Source organism: Mustela lutreola, chromosome 14 (genome assembly GCF_030435805.1).
Source record: "Mustela lutreola isolate mMusLut2 chromosome 14, mMusLut2.pri, whole genome shotgun sequence".
Lineage (NCBI taxonomy): Eukaryota > Metazoa > Chordata > Mammalia > Carnivora > Mustelidae > Mustela > Mustela lutreola.
This window is the reverse complement of record NC_081303.1, coordinates 60,935,093-60,954,323: the sequence shown is the minus strand read 5'-3', so window position 1 is coordinate 60,954,323 and position 19,231 is coordinate 60,935,093. Positions and strand designations below refer to the sequence as shown.

Sequence of the window (19,231 nt, the reverse complement as noted above, 5' to 3'; positions counted from 1 at the left end):
TGCACGTGCAGATTTTTGAATAAAAACACAAACTTGGTAAGTTTATATAGGTTTCTTTTCCTAATGGGATTAGCCAATACCCTTATTCAATTTTACCTTGTTAATTTAAAAAAAAAAAAGCCAAAAATACTGGTGTATGTTGTGTACGCTTCAGAAAGCAAACTGTTCGAGTTAACAAAACTGTTAAATCTTACTAATGATTCTATCACCAGTAAAATACATTAGCACCAATAATTTTATTAAAGTAGGTCATTCATCTAGAATAAAAAGGGAGAAGAATGTGAATTAAATGCCAAGTGTGCTAACTCGCCTGCACTTGTTAACACCGAATGTGATGCCCTGTAGGCCTCCCCGAGTATCGTTAGGAATAGATTGCCTGTCAGGAATATGTATGGCATATTCAAATAAGCACTGCGCATATTTTTAAAACTGATATGATATGAATCCATGTAGACCAATTTTAATAGTTCAAAATGAGTCATAATTCTTGTTAACAATACAGTTATTTTTAAAATTTGCAGCAATAGTGGTCCTTTTTTATTTTCCTTATTGAAATTAAATGATATGCCTTAGGTGAGTCATTCATCACTGTTAAAGAACTTGCCTTCCATTGGAGTTCTTGAATTTTTATCCATATATATACATATATATTATGCATTTCCTTCCAGTTTAAGAAATGCTTTTCTACATATGAGTTCCTGAGTGTGTTTTTGACTGTTATTTTAGGACTAATTTTTTTTTTATTGCGATCATAGCTTGAAATAAATGTTTCCATTGATTCAACCCCACGTAGCCAGTTATTTAAAGTCAGGTGTGTGTGAACTATCTAAAGGGAATATTTTGCATCTTAACTGTTACTATTCAAAATTGTTTGTTTTATTTTCTTTCCTTTTAATGCTCTATCTGAAACTCACCTAAATTGTCAGAGATTTAAGTTTGAGTCGTAAAATATTTTTCTCTGTTTGTGAAATGTATATATGTACTCCTTTAAATAGAAGTAATGTAACAGCAGAATTTATTTCGTGTTTAAAGAGGAATGTCCTGAACCACACGATATGACAAGCGATGTGATTGCTTTATGAGCCAAGGAGAGCATAATTTATATTAATTGAAAATAATAAAATGTAGGGGCATATACGAGCCTTGAAACAAAAACTGCTCTGGATAAGTTTTATTTATATTAATTATTTAAAGAGGGGATATTCAGAAGCATATATTCTGCTACACAAAAACAGCTATCACCTTCCGATTGTTTTAAACATTGGTGTATCATCTGATTTCTAGGAAAATAAGTAATGTGGTAGTATGTAAATTCTTCTGGGTAGCTTTGAAAATTTATTTCCTTGCCTGTTCTTTTCCATGAACATTTGTTAACGTAAAATAATTAAAAATAATCGTTTTCATATTTGTTAGAGAGGAAGAGTGCCACATTTCTAGTGAGCATTTCTCTGTATGTTAAGGAATAAAATTTCATAAAGCACGTTACAGAACTAAAGTTTCGTATGACTGCGCATGTGAGTATCATTACTGTATTTTGAGTCTATGACCAGGCCTCCGTGGCATTCCCTGGGAGAACATTTTGTGTCTGCGTTCAATGTTGGCAGGAGCGTGGTTTATCTTGAAAGACTAGAATGAATAGAATCATTTCCACGTTTTCACTTTCTTAAACAAATTTTATCTTCAGGGCTTAGATGTGATCACTGCAATTTTGGGTTTAAATTCCTCCGAAGTTTTAACAACGATGGATGTGAACCCTGCCGGTGCAATGTCCACGGCTCGGTGAGCAAATTCTGCGATCCTCTTTCTGGGCAGTGCGAGTGTAAGAAAGAAGCCAAAGGACCTCAGTGTGACACCTGCAGAGAACACTTTTATGGACTGGACATTGCCAGTTGTAAGGCCTGTGACTGTGATGAGGCTGGATCCCTGTCTGGGACCGTCTGTGATGCCAGGACAGGGCAGTGCGTCTGCAAGCCCAGGGTAGGAGGGAGACAGTGCAACCAATGTTTGGAGGGATTCTTCTACCTCCTGCAAAATAATTCTTTCCTCTGTCTGCCTTGCAACTGTGATAAGACTGGGACGGTAAATGGCTCTCTGCTGTGTGACAAATCAACAGGACAATGTCCTTGCAAATTAGGAGTAACAGGTCTTCACTGTAATCAGTGTGCGCCTCACAGGTACAATCTGACCAGTGACAATTTTCGAGGCTGCCAGATGTGTGAGTGTGACTCCTTGGGGACATTACCTGGGACTGCTTGTGACCCAGTCAGTGGCCAGTGCCTGTGTTTGCCTAATCGGCAGGGAAGAAGGTGTAATCATTGTCAACCAGGTAAGAGACGTGTGTTACGTGTTCAGCGCACAGTGACTTTCCTTTCATTTTCCCATATTGGATGATTCCTCTTTGTTTTGGGGTTGGGACTTTTTTTTTTTTTTTAAGATTTTATTTATTTATTTGACAGATCACAAGTAGGCGGAGAGGCAGGCAGAGGGGGAGGAGAAAGCAGGCCCCCTGTTGAGCAGAGAGCCGGATGTGGGGCTCGATCCCAGGACCTTGAGATCATGACCTGAGCCAAAGGCAGAGGCTTAACCCACTGAGCCACCCAGGCACACCGGGGTTGGGACTTCTAAAAAAATTTACTTCCAACAACGTTGTTGTATTTATATTAGCAACAAATACAGATAGAACGATTCCATATGTTCAAGATTATTTGGCATATCTGTCTCTATTGATGTATTTGGGGTGAGTCTTTACAGGAATCCCAGTCAATCAGACATTTTATAATCAAAACTAATTTATACTTATATCTCTATTTGAAGTAAATTCCCTTCAAATAGCCACAAAAAGTCTGAACTAATAAAAGCAAGAATAAATTTTGTTTCCCAGAGAAGTGAAAACTTGGGTTAATTATCTATACCATGCCAGATATTCAGATGATGAACTTATTTTCTGAATAAAGCTGACCGATGTTTTTACTAAATGGGCTGTATGTTCTAGCATTATCTAGTGGTATCTAGAATTATTTTTTAAAGGTTTTTATTTATTTATTTGTCAGAGAGAGAGAGAGAGCACACAAACATGGGGAGAGGCAGGCAGAGTAAGAAGAAGGCCCCCCAATGAACAGGACTCTATCCCAGGACCCTGGGATCATGACCTGAGCCAAAGGCAGATGCTTACCTAACTGAGCCACCTAGACATCTCTAGAATTTTTAAATGTCACCAAATTTGCAAAACAGACTACTGTTTAGTCTTACTGCACCTACCTTTTTAAGTGTTTGCTAACTGGAGGAAAGATGGACCCTATTCATGGTTTTCTCCTTGCCTTTATATGATCTAACTAAAACAGTATACTTTCTTTATAATAAAACTATCATAACATCATAATGAATATACATGTTTGTTAGTTGTTTAATAGCTGTGCTAATGGTTATTCTGTCTACACAACCAACTCTGAATTATCTAGACCTGTGTAAACGAGAAGGAGCGTGGTGCCAAGCGGAAGGGAGATTTGCTTGTCAGAAATGGGTACAGTGGAAGTCCTATTTGCCGTGACTAGGAAACAAGTTTAGGATTGAGCCATATGTTTCCTTTCACATCGGACAAGTAAATCCAAAGGGATGGATGGGATGGAGTTGATGAATAGTTAATTCTTTTTGAGATGTAGGTACCAGAAAGTAATTTGAACTGGCTTCAGTATAAATGGAGGCTGTATTATCCCTGGCTGTCCCACAGAACCTGATATGGAGCAATGCAGTGAGAACTCAGGAGCCAGAAATCTCCCTCTGATACATGTGCATTAATTCAACCATTCAATCATTTCCATATTCCCTCTCTTTTTCTCTCTCTTCCTTTCCCTCTCCCTCTCTCTTTAGGACATACTCCATTTCTGTTTCTCTCTCTGCATGCTTTATGGCAAATTGTCCTCCCTTTTAAGAAAAATATAGAATGGAGATCATCCCTATTAATGCAAATAGTCCCCATATTTAAGGCATTCTTGTATTTTATTTATTTGGGTAGTTGATTATGTCCCTGGTTAGAGTTTCAGTATCTTGAGAGCAGGGATTGCCTTATTTAACGTGTATAGTCACAATACTAATGTAATTCCTGGTACATTGCATGCATTCAGTAGGTGGTTTAATTGAACACACTGAGAAATAATCAGGAATTTTAAGGGGAGTATCTGTATAAGGGTTCTCCGGAGAAACAGAACCAATAGGAGATGTGTATATACATCAGCGCTACTGAGAATTTCTTTCACGTATCTCCTTTGTTGGGTCCCATTTCCTAAATCCTATGTGTTCTTCTTTTTTATTATTTTATATGTGTATTCAGTAGAGAACACACTCCAGTAACTTGTGAGAAAGACTATAGAGAAAAAAGTAATTTTTTTAGAATTTTGAATGTCGGCAAATAACTGTATTCCACACTAATAACTACTGAAATTTTACCATTACCAGTTTCACTCAAAAAATTATTTCACCATTACCTTTTTGCAGTGCCAATAAGATTCCTTTTTTCCCTTTCTCTTTCTTTTCTTTCTTACATTCTAGAAGCTTCTACTATTTCTATATCCCTCATTTCTGACAATTTCATGATGAGGTGCTTTCATTAAATAATTTTTCTGAGCACTCAGTGGGCCCTTTTGTCTGTAGATGAGCATTCTTGTATTGTGGGAAAATCTGTAAAACCCCTTCACAATAACATCTAGACTAGTGTTTGACCAAACAACTGACTCCAGATCTACCCAAGCTGACACAAGAAATCACCCATCACAGGCAACTTATATATCATCCCTGTACTCACTTGTAGCACTGTGTCCTTAGATTTTCTGAACCCATACACTCTCCAGTTTAACTTCTAAAGAGAACACTCATTGTCCTCTTTCAGAATGCAAGAGGGAAAAACTTCTGTTTGGGGAGACGATGAATTATTCTCACACCTGACTTCAGAAACCTCTGGAATCTTCAATTCCAAACCTTACTTTCTAGACTGACACTACCTGAATCAATCAGCTGACTGTTGGCTTCTCCATGGCAAGTGCTTAGCTTTTCCTGGTGGACATCTGCCGCTGAGCTTCATCTCCTCTACTTTCTTTCATTTCATTTTTGGGGATTTCAGAAGGGAAAAATTGTTCAACTCTGCTTAGCTGAAATGCTGTGCTAGTAGTTTCTGGGCTGTAATCTTTTCAGCCAAATCCTCGCTGTTCTCCTCTGATTCTCTTCTGTTTCTACAACTCTTGTTGCTTTTATCAAAATCAGTCTTGTTGCTTTCAGTTTCCAACAGATCCAGAACTGGTCCACATTTCAACACCCCACTCACCCTTTTCATCTTTTTTCTGGACTAGCTGACAAGCCTCTTAAAACTTCCTTTCTCCTCTTTATTCTTCTCCAGTCACATTTCTTAATGTACAGCGAAAGTGATGCTGTTCAAACCTCAGTCAGACTGTATCACCCCATCCTCCAGTCTTCCCATCATTGTAGGTGAAAACGTGGTCCACATGAGCTGTAACACCCGGACCTCATTTCCAGGAGTCTTTAGATCATTCGTTCTACAAGTCTAACGGCTATTCTTGACATTGTTCAGTGCTCTGTCCTGGGCACACAGAGCACATAGGGCAGTGTCTCCCTGGGGGATAAGCCCATCAGTGTTTCCCGAAGTTATACATAATTACATTTAAAAATTACCCCAGGGTATTATGCTGAGCAAAATGAGTCAATCAGAGAAAGACAATTATCCTATGATCTCGCTGATATGAGGACGTTGAGAGGCAACGAGTGGGGGGTTTGAGGGGTAGGAAAGGAATAAATGAAACAAGATGGGATTGGGAGGGAGACAAACTGTAAGACTCTTAATCTTACAAAACAAACTGAGGGTTGCCAGGAGGAGGCAGGTAGGGAGAGGGTGGTTGGGTTATGGACATTGGGGAGGGTATGTGCTGTGGTGAGTGCTGTGAAGTGTAAACCTGGCAATCACAGACCTGTACCCCTGGGGCTAATGATACATTATATGTTAATTAAAAATTTTAAAAAATTAAAAAAAAAATTACCCCAGGGGTGGGCCATCTGGATGGTGCAGTCAATTAAGTATCTGACTCTTGATTCTGGCTCAGGTCATGATCTCAGGGTTGTGAGATCAAACCCCACCACGGCCCTGTGCTGGTCGTGGAGCCTGCTTCAGATTGTCTCTCTCCCTCTCCCTCTGCCCCTCCCCTCACTTGCCCTCTCTCTGTCTCTCAAAAACCCCCCAAACCCAGTGGCGTTCTCTTCTATTTAGGCACAGGCAGAGTGCAACTCTCTGAGTGCTCCTTTGATGACATACAGAGAGGATGTGGTTTTTACGCTGCCAGGGAGGAAAGAAAATAGCAATCTAAGGACCTAATGGATTTTTTTTGACAAAACAAGGTATTCTGTACACATAAGTGTAGCATATGGAATGTGTTTTGTGGACTTTCTCTGGGGGGAGGGGCGTCCTGCATTCTAGCTTCCAAAACTACTTTGAATTTTATTTTCTGGTTTTATTGTCTCTTACTGTGAAATTTACATTGAAAAAAAGAACCCTAACCCCGAAGCATCTTCATCATACACAGATGTTTCCCAGTAGCCAGCTCTGTAGTTTGCATGTTAAAATGTACTGCTGGAACCTGAAGCTTCCTTTCTTTAAACACATCTGAGAGACCTAGATCATGTGCCACAGCGGAGCCTGTGTGAGTAGTGGGGCATGGAGGGGGATCCCTGGGGTGGGGTAGGAGGGATGGACGGGCAAGCCTCGGGACTTCTGCCGCCTTTTTCGTTTGTGGTTGCAAATACTCCTGGCCCCTAGTATACTATTGCCCATAGATTCTCGTCCCACTTTCCTAAAAAACATTATTAAGGAAGGTGCATATAATGAAACCTCATGTATTATTAACCCAACCTTACTATGAATGTACAAGGAATAGGCTTAATTCAACTAAAATTTATAGGCAATTTGTTAAAGCAGCAGTGCACATTAGAAGCTACATTAGAGCCACATTGGTTTTAATATGCCATTCAATAACTTGAACAGAGGTTAAAAATGCTGCTTAACCTCCATTAAGTATTTTAAAAATGCTTTAATTTAAAATTATTTGGAGTGTGTGTACATATATGAATGTACACATGCCCACACTAATAAATACAGCACTAAATATGTTTTCCCAGTTCGTTTTTTTCGGTGCTGGATGACCTCGTAACGTTCAGCAGCAAGCACTTAATCAGAGGCGAGGCCGGGAAATGCAGGGAAGGATGTCAAGGCATCCTGAGCCAGTGACCCACCCTTGTCCTTGAGAACCAGAGGCAGAGAGAGTTTATTGAGGACTCTGTGGCTCTGGAATAAAATAAAGGCTAATTTATAATGAAAACAGCTTCGTATGACATGTTTTGTGCTAATAGGACAATTCCTCATGCTTTCCTCTGATATTTACTTTTGGTGTTGTTTTATAATTCATACAGACTATTAGAAAGTAAAACAAAGTATCTTGTTTCATTAAGAAGCATATCATATTTGTTAAGTAATGAGCTCATAAACCAAAATTGCATGCAAGACCCTTCCAATGGAATTGGAATTAGATGGCTGATATTCCATTAAAAATCAGTGCATCAAAGCTGAGATCCGGTTAGGCCACCTATCCTAGTGTTTGATGAAACAGCTTTGCAGATGAACATGTTTTCCACAGAGAGACCTGGGCCTTAGAATAAGAACCTCTTCTCTGATAAACCACCAGGAAAGAATTTTGTCATAAGCAATATGGACCGTAATTTCAGGTGCATCCATGGAGGTAGGGGGAGAGTACACTGACAAGTCATTATTTAAATTGTAATTTAAGGAAAATCCCACTTTCCTAGAATATTGCCTCATAAAAATGGCAGCCTATAAAAATAGGTAATATTTACTGAGTGTCTGCTGTGTGTCAGGCCCTGGAAAGGGGTTTTATCTGAAAAAGTCCCGTTGAATATGCACAATATTTATAGGCTGGGAGGGCCAGTACTTTCCCACTTTATAGTAGGGGGAATGGATTCTAATTCAGCAGAACCATTTACAAATCTAGGTCCAACTGACCTCAGAGTCTGGACTCTGAAAGAGTAAAACATTTTTCTGAATAATGCAATATTTGTTAATCATTCACTCAAAAAATATTAGAGGGCGATGTAAAAGAGATACTTGTATTATAATTGTTTGGAGCCTCCCCCCTCGCTGAAGCTCATTCCCACCTGTGATTCTAGTTGACTGCTTTAGGTCCCAGTGCATCTCTGTTGTGTAGAATCTGAATAATAGTTATAAAATGGAAATGAATAGAATTCCGAGAGACTACTGTGATTTGATAATGAAGAATTGAACTGAGTTGTCTAGAAATGAGATGATCTCCATGGCCTAAGTTGGAGAAATTTCTGGGATGGTGGCAATGGCATGGGAGAGAAACTTTCGAGCATATAGTTGATAAGCACTGAGACTGAGAAAAATGGGAACAAAATATAAAAGTGTTTCTGTGGATTGTGAATACACATTATATGCGTTATAACTCCCAAGACATAATCATAGCTGTCATTATTTATGCTTATTGTTGTTACTGAATTTGATTTTTAAAGAAAGGCATTTGGAGGTCCTTCATGGATATTCCCATAAATAGGAAAATTAGGGGGTTTCCTTTAGATTTCATTTATTTATTTGACACAGAGAGAGAAACAGCAAGAGAGGGAACACAAGCAAGGGGAGTGGGAGAGGGAAAAGCAGGCTTTCTGCTGACTAGGGAGTCCAATCCCAGGACCCTTGGATCAGGAACTAAGCCAAAGGCAGATGCTTAATGACTGAGCCCCTCAGGCATCCCCAAAGATTACATTTTAAATATATTGTTCCTGGTTTATATACATTCTCCCTGCTTTCCTTCCTGATAGGCTAAGCCATTCTGACCAATCATCCTATGACTCACAGATTTATCTTTACTAGTTCCCTTAAAGTTTGGTACTTTAAAGTTTGTTTGGTACATTTGTGTAACTTCATCAAATGTGCAAAGAGATTGTCTCATATTTTAAAGGGTAACAGATATCCAACAGACCAGGCAACCAGCCACCTACCCATCTAACCATCTACTCATTTCATTCACATGTCCATGTTTCCAGTAAACATCTATTGAATACATTACTATGTACCAGGGTCTATGCTGGTATAAGATATACAATCATAAATATATTAAGGCATTTGCTTTAGTAGGAGAAATGGACCTGTATGTAAATATAACACAGTGTGACAAGTGCAATATTAGAAATGTCCGATTAGAGAAGTAGTAAAGTGAAGGAATTCATTCACTCTCGAAGTGTGGGGGATATGGAAGAGTTACTTGAGAACATGATTTCTGACACGAGATTTTTATTTTATTTTTAATTTTTTTTCTGACATGAGTTTTTTTTTTTAAGTTTTACATTTAGTGCTGATAACTTTTTTTTTTAAGATTTTATTTATTTATTTGATAGAAATCACAAATAGGCAGAGAGGCAGGCAGAGAGAGAGAGAGGAGGAAGCAGGCTTTCACTGAGCAAAGAGCCCGATGCGGGGCTTGATCCCAGGACCCTGAGATCATGACCCTTTAAGCCACCCAGGCACCCCCTGACATGAGTTTTTAAAGCAAATAGGAGTTGGTAAAGTAATCAAGGAGAGAATAGCAGTCCAGGAAGAAGGGATAGGAGCAGAGACTTTAAAATATGTCTAAACTAGGGGGTCACCTGGGTAGCTCAGTTGGTTAAGCAACTGCCTTTGACTCAGGTCATGATCTCAGGGTCCTGGGATCAAGTCCTGCATTGGGCTCCCTGGTCAGCAGGGAGCCTGCTTCTTCCTCTGCCTCTGCTCCTCTCTCTGCTCATGTTCTGTCTCCCTCTCACAAATAAATAAAATCTTAAAAAAAATATATCTAAACTAGGGGTGCCTGGGTGGCTCAGTCTTTAAGCATCTGCCTTTGGCTCAGGTCATAATCCTGGGGTTCTGGGATCGAGCCCGGCATCAGGCTCCCTGCTCGGCAGGAAGACTGCTTCTCCCTCTCTCACTCCCCCTGCTTGTGTTTCCTCTCTCACCATATCTCTCTCTCTCTCTATCAAATAAATAAATAAATTCTTCAACATATCTAAACTAATTGAAAAGTTTTAAAAAACTTTTAAATATGAAAAATTATACCTTGTGTTGAATAATATTAATATTTATAAAATTATTGACCTTTGATCAACTCTATGAATAATAATTTCAGCATTATTTTTATATAAAATTACCAAAATGGAAGAAAATTATTATTGTTTTAATTTGAAAATTAGGATCACTTACTATAGTTCATTCTGAAAATATTGATTTTTAAAATAATTATGTAACGCCTCTTGTTCCTTGGTATCGGTGAGCCACAAATTTATCCCCAGACTCTTCTCTTAGTATTATGTCCATTCTCTGGCTTAAGGTGAGAATCATTTCTTCTAAATGGCTTATAATTAGTGCTTAGCCTCAGCTCTGCCCTCCTTTTCTGAATAGGGCCTAGGGGTTAAACTTGTTTTCTTTCTCCCATTTCAAGACCTTGGCAAAGCCTGGTTGTTCATGGTCCTCAGGAGGGACATTGCTAGGAAATGGGCTCTTCTTTTATGCCCAGGACAGTGCTGTGCTGTGCAAATAGCCACTACAGGAGATAATACTGGCTGCCTTGCTAATAACTTTGAACTCTAAGAATTCTGCAAGTCTTCTGGATAAAGCAACACTATTTTATAATATGGGTGACTTTTTGCTTTAACAGCAAGACACATTGTTTTTCCCATTAGACTTGTCTTGTTTGGGACCAGGGGCTCGCTGAAATAAAACTGGGGAAAATAACAAACTTCAGTGGGCCGATTGGTACTGTATATGTGCGAACTCTCAGCACTGCGTAATGTAAGAGAATAGCATCGTCTTAATGATTGTGCTTCACAATGTGGTATGAAATCATTCATGGATAGAAACCTCCAGAAGATCAGTTAAAATGTTATGGACTGAGGATGTGGAACACGACGTGGAGCTAATGGAAGGAGATCAGAAATGTATTGAGTGAAAGAAAATTGAGGTCAGTTATCTTTAAGTCACACTCTGGAGTTGAGGTTTAAGTAGGAGGGAAGGGAAAATGTCGTTTTCTATAGTTGGAAGTCATAAAAGGAGAGGTAATGGTCTAGAATTAGGCACATTCAGGTAAGGCAAGAAGTAATCACTGAGCAGGAAGGTACCTGAGTCATCCTAATTAGAACTGCTTAAAAATAGGACAACTAAAATACTGGTGGGATTAACCTTTATTATCATGCTCCAGAGAGGAGGAGAGGAATTAACCCCAAGAAAATTCCAATGCAGGCTTTTCCTTGAAGACCAACCTCCACGTTGCCGTCTCCCTGGTTTTTGTGTTTTTGTTTTTCATTTTTGTTCTTCTTTGTCTATATCTCTGAGTTTTTCTATGGAATTTTTTTTTTTTCTAAAACTTGGACAACCCCATTGTCTGTGCTAAAATATGCCCCCTTGCCTTTACGGATTTATCTAATAAGTCATTTCTAGTAAAAATCATCTGTAATTGTTCTAGAATTCTCTGTGGCTTGAAGCTATTGCAATAAGTCCAAATTAATTCTACTTCTAAGTATCTGTGTTAATGGGTGATTTATCCAAATTGGAGAGCTGTTAGTACATTCATGATGCCATCATCAGGAATTTAAGGACCTAGGTAGCTTCACAGGAAGAAAAAGACATCAAATTACAGCCATAGTGTTCTTGAATTCAAAACAAAAGATTTTGAAGTGTGTGACTGATTGTATGATAAATCCGGTGTGAGAATATATATTAATTTGCACAACTATGCTCTGGAAACACATATAAGGCAAATTGCTATAGTGGATGCAAAGAAAGAAACGACATAATCTAGTTGCCAATTACTCTAAAACATGACAAGATCAGCCTGTTCTTTCCAACAGATTACAATGGCACTGATTTTGAGTTTCTTCCTTTTCTTTGAGCATGATCATTTTCTATTTGACTATTTCTGAAACTTTCTAAGGAGAGAATATGCTGGGCCAGGGAGAAGACACACAAGTTGTGGATGGCTATGAAAGAATGGCTTGTTTTCAACCAGAGCCTCAAATGAGATTTATAATATATTCCAATTACTTTTTGTTCTCCCTATAGCATAGTGATACACGGTGGATTCACTTTCTCTCTGTCAGTATCAGTGATATATACCTGAGTTAGTGATCATGATAATTGTGCAGATCATTTTCATTTGTCAGAACTTTATTCATCAGAATCTTTCTGCATTTCAGTAAAATTCTTTGTAACACTATGCATGTGCTTGTGTGTGTATGTATGTGGAGGTGCATGTGTATGCACAAACACACTTGCCACACAACACCAAGAACCATTTCTCCCTCATATAACTGCTCCATTATTCTACTGTCTAATGCCTTTCTAATTTCATAGCTGTTGGTTATGTAAAATTTTAAGTAACATGAAGATACTTTGGATCATCTTCCTAGCTCTTCTGCTATAAGAAGCAAATACGGGTTTTATAATTAGCCTAAATTCTATGGGTTTTTAACTATAATACTTATGGAAATCAATGCCTACTTATAATTTGGTACGTCTGAGTGACTTCATCAAATGTTTAAGGAGTGCCTGCTTTGTGACAAGATGTTATGAAACTGGAACAGGCATGTTTAATTTGGCCTAGAGTAGGTTACTCAAGGAAGTCACAAGACCTGGTGTGCCTAGGAGTGAGCTAAGCAGAAAGGATATGTCAAAATAATTTCAGCAGACAGACATGCCAGTGACAAGGCATGTAGGTATCAAGAAAGGAAGAAGTATGACTGGAGAGACTGGGTTGGGAATGAACAGTGAAATGACGCTGAAGATAGAGGTGGGACCTGCCAGTGGGACTGGAGCTTGGGTTAAGGATTTGGATTTTTGTTCCCCGAAGGGAATAGGAAGTCATCAAACAATTTTCAATTAAGGAATGAGGTGCTCAAACTGCATTCTGAAAAAATGTTCTTCCAGCTACACTGTGAAGAAACGATTGGAGGGAACAAGAGGGGTACCATGAGATGAGACGGTTTCTGTGTGAATCTGTTATTTGTTGACTCTATTATTTTAGGAAGTTTGTTAATCTTCTTAACCTTCAGCGTTGTCATATATAGGGTGAACATAATAACAATGCCCGAATTATTAGCATTGTTGTGAGGAGCGAGATAATGAATACCAATGCCTCTGGTCCACAGTGTTAACTATAATAAGTTTGGTAGTGACTGTGACTAGGGAGTTGGCAGTGGGGATGGAAAGGAGAAAGTATCTTAGAAGATAGTATCCATAGGACCTGGTGCTTAATTAGATGTATGGGGTAGAGGGAGTATGTATGTATATCTATGTATATCTGCTATATCTATATAGTATATCATCTATACACTAGATGTATGGTGAAGGACTCGAGGGTTGCTACTGTTAGCAAACTACAGAATTCCTAGTTAAATAAAAATTTTAGAAAATCACAAATTTTTGGTATAAACCAATATCATAGACTTTTATGAAAAAACTCATTGTTTATCAGAAATATAAATTTAACTGGCCATCTTTTATTTTGTCTGGATATCTTCCCGAAGATGTCACAGGGTTCTAGGTTGAGCAGTTGAATTCATGTTGGTCCTATTTGCTGGAATGGAGATATTAAAGAAGAGGACTAGTCTTTAATGGAAAGATCATGAAGTAGATTTCATTTTTTTAAAAGTTTTTCAAGATTTTATGTGTTTATTTGACAGAGAGACACAGTGAGAGAGGGAGCACAAGCAGGGGGAGTGGGAGAGGGAGAAGGCTTCCCACTGAGCAGGGAGCCAGATGCGGGGCTGGGTCTCAGGACCCTGGGATCATGACCTGAGCCTAGGGCAGATGCTTGACGACTGAGCCACTCAGGCACCTCTTCTGAAGTATATTTTAAATGCATTGAATTTGAGTTGCCTGGGAGACACTCAGGTACAATGTAAATTATTTACTCAGCCCTTTTTTGGTTGTAACTGACACATTTTTTGTTCTAACTGACACACTAGTTACAGCTGTAGCCACATTTGAATTGGGCATCGGGAAGGGCCATGATAGCATTCTAGTTTTGGTGTAATCAAAACACTACCTTTTAAAGAAAAGACTGGATGGCAAATATATATATATACATACGCACACACACACACACACACACACATATATATATATATATGTACACACACACACACATACACACACATAAACTTTTCACTTCTTTATTTCCAGGTTTTTATCTTTCTCCGGGCAATGCCCCTGGTTGTCTGCCGTGTTCATGCCATGTAACAGGTGCTGTTCATCACATCTGTAATAGCCTAACTGGTCAGTGCCTTTGCCAAGACACTTCCATTGCTGGACAAAGTTGTGACCATTGTAGAGACCTTTACTTTGGATTTGATCCTCAGACTGGAAGGTAAATATATTTAATAATATTTAAATATATGCATTGAATTATATTTGTAATTACTTTGTCTCCTAACAATGATTTTTTTCTCTTTTTTTTTTTTTTTGTAAAAAGCAGTATTTTCTGTCCTCCCTAGTTTGTTGATGTATTTTTGACTCTTTGGTGCCTACATTTCATGAGCATAATAGTAATCTTTGAATATTTCCTAGAGTTCCAATGTATAGGTTGCTGTATGTTAATAGACATCCCTTGTATTAAGGTCTGGGAATATTTAACTAGATAAAATCCTTTTCCCTCAAAGAACTTGCAGTTTGGATGGAGAAAGACAGATAGAGAAATAGTCATAGAAATAAATATGTACACACACACACACACACACACACACACACACACACACACTGTAAGGGTTAGGATACACAGATGTATATAGAACCTTGATGTGGCCCCTGAATTTATTGCTTATTTATTTATTAACTTATTGCATCCATTTATGTTGTCCTTGCCTTTCTAATTTACACTGAAAGATGAGTTGGGGGAAAAAAGAGAAAAAAAAATCAGATTAAAATGTATTTTTTGTATCAAGTGATAGGATTTTTTCCTAATGTGTAAAGTAGGTTTTGAAAATAAATTACCCACTTTTCAAAGTTACACAGTCTTTAATGTTATACTTCTTGTCCCCTGTGTATCTATGGGCATTTATTTTCATGCATGTGTGCTCACTGCTGTATTTTTGAACATATGCTGAATTGCCTATTCCATGTGTGTTTTTTGGGTTCAGTCAGATTATAAATTTGTCTAGGGTTGGGACTATATCCATGAATTCTTTGGCATTCTTATCCCCAAGCAGTAGTATTATGCTCTGTACACACCAATCAAAGATGTTTCTCAATATGCATGTGTGTATTTATAAATATAATTGCTAATTAGTCAAGGGTTTGAGATTATCTGGGCTTTTTTCAATTCGTTGTCCCCTGCTGCCTGCCTTTTGGCTGTTACACTCTTCATTAACACCTCGATTAGGGTTTGGACAGGGTGACAGTGTAAATTATTGAAAAAGAATTCAAAACTAGTGCATTTGGCTTTCTACTAAAATCCAATGTGATTTAAAATCTTTCGCATGATATTTAAAATATTTATTAAGATAATTCTTGCCTTTTTTTTTGTTTTCTTAATCCATGCTCTTCTACTTCTGTTACCATTGGAAGGAATATCATCTTGATGGTCTGAAAGCATTATTACTCCTTTCTACAGATTCTAAATCATTCTGAATGAGTACAGAAAACACATAGTAGAGTAAATGTTAAATAAAAAGTATAGCCAGGATTTTGTAGTAAAATTAGGATGAATTATTGTACATATTATCTCTTCTATGTACTTTTCAATGGAAGACCATCTAACAAATTCCCTAGTTAGAATTCTTTTTTTTTCAATTTTTATTTATTTTTTTAAAATTCTCTTCAGTGTTCCAGTATTCATTGTTTATGCACCACACCCAGTGCTCCATGCAATATGTGCCCTCTTTAATACCCACCACCAGGCTCACTCAACCTCCCACCCTTTGCTCCTCCAAAACCTTGTTTCTCAGAATCCACAGCCTCTCATGGTTTGTCTCCCCCTCCAATTTCCCTGAACTCCCTTCTCCTCTTTATCTCCCCATGTCCTCCATGTTATTCCTTATGCTCCACAAATAAGCAAAACCATATGATAATCGACTCTCTCTGCTTGACTTATTTCACTCAGCATAATCTCTTCCAGTCCCGTCCATGTTGATACAAAAGTTGGGGATTCATCCTTTCTGATGGAGGCATAATACTCCATAGTATATATGGATCATATCTTCTTTATCCATTCATCTGTCGAAGGGCATCTTGGTTCTTTCCACAGTTTGGTGACTGTGACCATTGCTGCTATGAACATTGGGGTGCAGGTGGCCCTTCTTTTCACTACAGCAGTATCTTTGGGGTAAATACCCCATAGTGCAATTGCAGGGTCATAGGGAAGCTCTATTTTTAATTTCTTGAGGAATCTCCACACTGTTTTCCAAAGTTGCTGCACCAACTTGCATTCCCACCAACAGTATAAGAGGGTTCCCCTTTGTCCACATCCTCTCCAACACATGTTGTTTCCTATCTTATTAATTTTGGCCATTCTAACTGATGTAAGTTGATATCTCAATGTGGTTTTGATTTGACTCTCTCTGATGGCTCATGATGATGAACATTTTTTCATGTGTCTGTTAGCCATTTGTAGTTGGAATTCTTAAGTTGGTTTTTCTCTCTTGTCTCCCTCTATCTCTAGGTTTCTTATATTTTCCATAGTCTTTCTGACAACATTTAATTACCAGAGAAAACTATTCCCCCAATCTACTCTCCTTGTTGGAATATTCATGCCCATCTATGGCGTTTTGTGCCAGTCTCTTACCCATTTCCTTTCTACTGGTAGTTTCCTTTCTACTGTAGTTTTTCCTATTGTTACCACTAAAATCCCTTATTTATGACCAGATTTATGATGATCTTAGCTTTTTCACTTAGCTTTATTTAAGTGACTCTGATTTCTTCAAAGAAATCATCTTTTCATCTTTTCTTCAAAGTTCTTAAATTCAGGTTGACTTTTATCCTTTCTGCTTCCCTGTAGTTTAGGTTTATCTACTTATCCTAGTCCCCATCCAAGTCAAATTCAGGATCAAGAATTATTCAAGAATGGTGTTCTATCACCTATCACTCTGTAGAAGGAGTCACTAACATTGGGATTAGACTCCTTGGATTAACTGAGGAAAAAAAAATGATAATTCTTGGGTTTAAATTTTAACCTAAATTGATGAGGAATGGGGAGAGCCAAAGCAAAAAACAAAACCACCACCAACAACAACATATAAACTGCATTATTAGAAGGTGCTGAGGTGGAAATCAAGAAGGCAAAGCTCAGTAAAATAAAAGGGTTGAGTGTAGGCTGGAGTTTTTGAGACTTCCAAGTTTCCATTCACTGAGAACTTTATCAGAGGCACAGTCTTTTCCCCCCTCACCTCTCATTCATTTAATTACTGTCCAGCAACCAATTTTCATGAACATAACCAGGTTTTTGTTTTGTTTGTTTTTGATCACTTGGAACTTCTTTACTTCTCACATCTTCCTAATCCCAGAAATGATACTCTGTGAATACATCACGACTTTCCAGTCCTCTTGTCTCTAAATTTTCTCATAATTGGCTCCCAACTTCTCTCAAACCTCTCATCCATCACCCCTACCTAATGTTCTTGATCATCCCCATTCCTCTTTCTCATCTTTACGCCTACTCTGAGCCAAAACCACCTCAATCTTGACTCTCTTGAGTAATCTGAGTGCTATTAAAAGCTCTCCTTTCTGCTGCACTGTGGGTCAGCTGCAGGGGTGATGAACTTGCTCCTGCCCTGAGCCTGGGAGGACTTCAAAATCAAGTGTCTGTGTTGACTGGAAATACCGCCATGTATTTGCTTCTCATCCTTGTGCTTTCTCTCCCTCTTCAGTTCTTGTCCTTGCAGCCAATCTTGCCCTCTGCCTCAGAAGCTAAACAGACAGAACCAGACTTAACTATCTCCAGATTATCTTCTCTCCAGCTCCAACTTGTCTACTTTGTCAAACATTGTCAATTTTAAATCTAGTCTTCGAAAAAAACAACATAAAAAATTTTTTTAAATTTTTTTTTTGAATCTTTAATATAATTTTTTATTTTTTATAAACATGTATTTTTATCCCCAGGGGTACAGGTCTGTGAATCACCAGGTTTACACACTTCACAGCACTCACCAAAGCACATACCCTCCCCAATGTCCATCACCCCACCCCCTTCTCCCAAACCCCCTCCCCTTAATGACATATGGCCTATCCTTGATGTATCCCCTCATGTTTTTCTTCCCTCGCTCTGTTCTCTATCTCCCCTTTTTATCTCCTTCTTCCTCCCTCTGAACTTTACTCCATCAAATCCTCCCCTTATTTTAACTTAAATCTCTCCCTCCTGGCTATATCATAACTATCTACAAATAGACTCTTCATCCCCATCCCAAAGCCTCTTCTTTTGACTCTGCCCTTTCCTGTGAGCCCTGGAAGTTGATCTCTACTCTCTCACTCTTCTGCCACTTACTAACATTTACAGAGTACTCTTTTTCTTCTGCATTTTCCCTACTTCTCATTAATTCCTCACTCACCATATTTAGTGCAAGTGTTAGCAGAATTCGCAAAGTGTGGACAGCAAAGAACTAGGTAGGTGACCCTTAAAACACTCTTCCAAATCAAAAAAAGTAAGATAGCCAGTTAAAGTAGATAAAAATGGGTTGAGGAAAAGATAAGCTTAGAGAGAAGGGTTTCACTGGAGGGAGAAAGTAGGGGTCACTGGTGCCTCTCAGTGAGAGGTTCTTACTAGATGAATTGCAAGGTGATATGTGTCTCCCAAAGTTGAGGAGACCAGTGAACTGATACATTTCTTAGACCTGAAAAGATCTGAATGAGGAGAGACAATTTGTTAGGGAGGTTCTCTGATTATTTTATACTCCCAAAGTTTTTCAGGTAAGGAAAGGAGTATAGTATTTGTTATGACTAGATAAGGTCTACAAGGAAGAGGGAAAACATGGGGTTGGTTATCTTAACAGTTGTGCAAAAGTTTAGCTAAAGAGCCCCAAGAAGAGAAAAAGATGGGATTCTGGTGGGTTAAAAATATTGGTTAGCAACCAGTTGGAATAGAGATATATCTGAGTTCTCTAAAATTATAGGTAAGAGTTACCTAGTAGAGAG

The 19,231-nt window shown here is 38.3% G+C and overlaps 1 protein-coding gene across 1 annotated transcript in view; it reads left to right on the top strand.

Moving 5' to 3' along the window:
* Positions 1-19,231, top strand: part of USH2A (usherin) — a 704,505-nt gene that overhangs the window by 127,956 nt on the left and 557,318 nt on the right. Inside the window, exons 12-13 of the mRNA XM_059145262.1 lie at positions 1,685-2,326; positions 14,294-14,477. Of these exons, the coding sequence (XP_059001245.1) occupies positions 1,685-2,326; positions 14,294-14,477 (826 nt within the window). The remainder of the gene's footprint in view (positions 1-1,684; positions 2,327-14,293; positions 14,478-19,231) is intronic.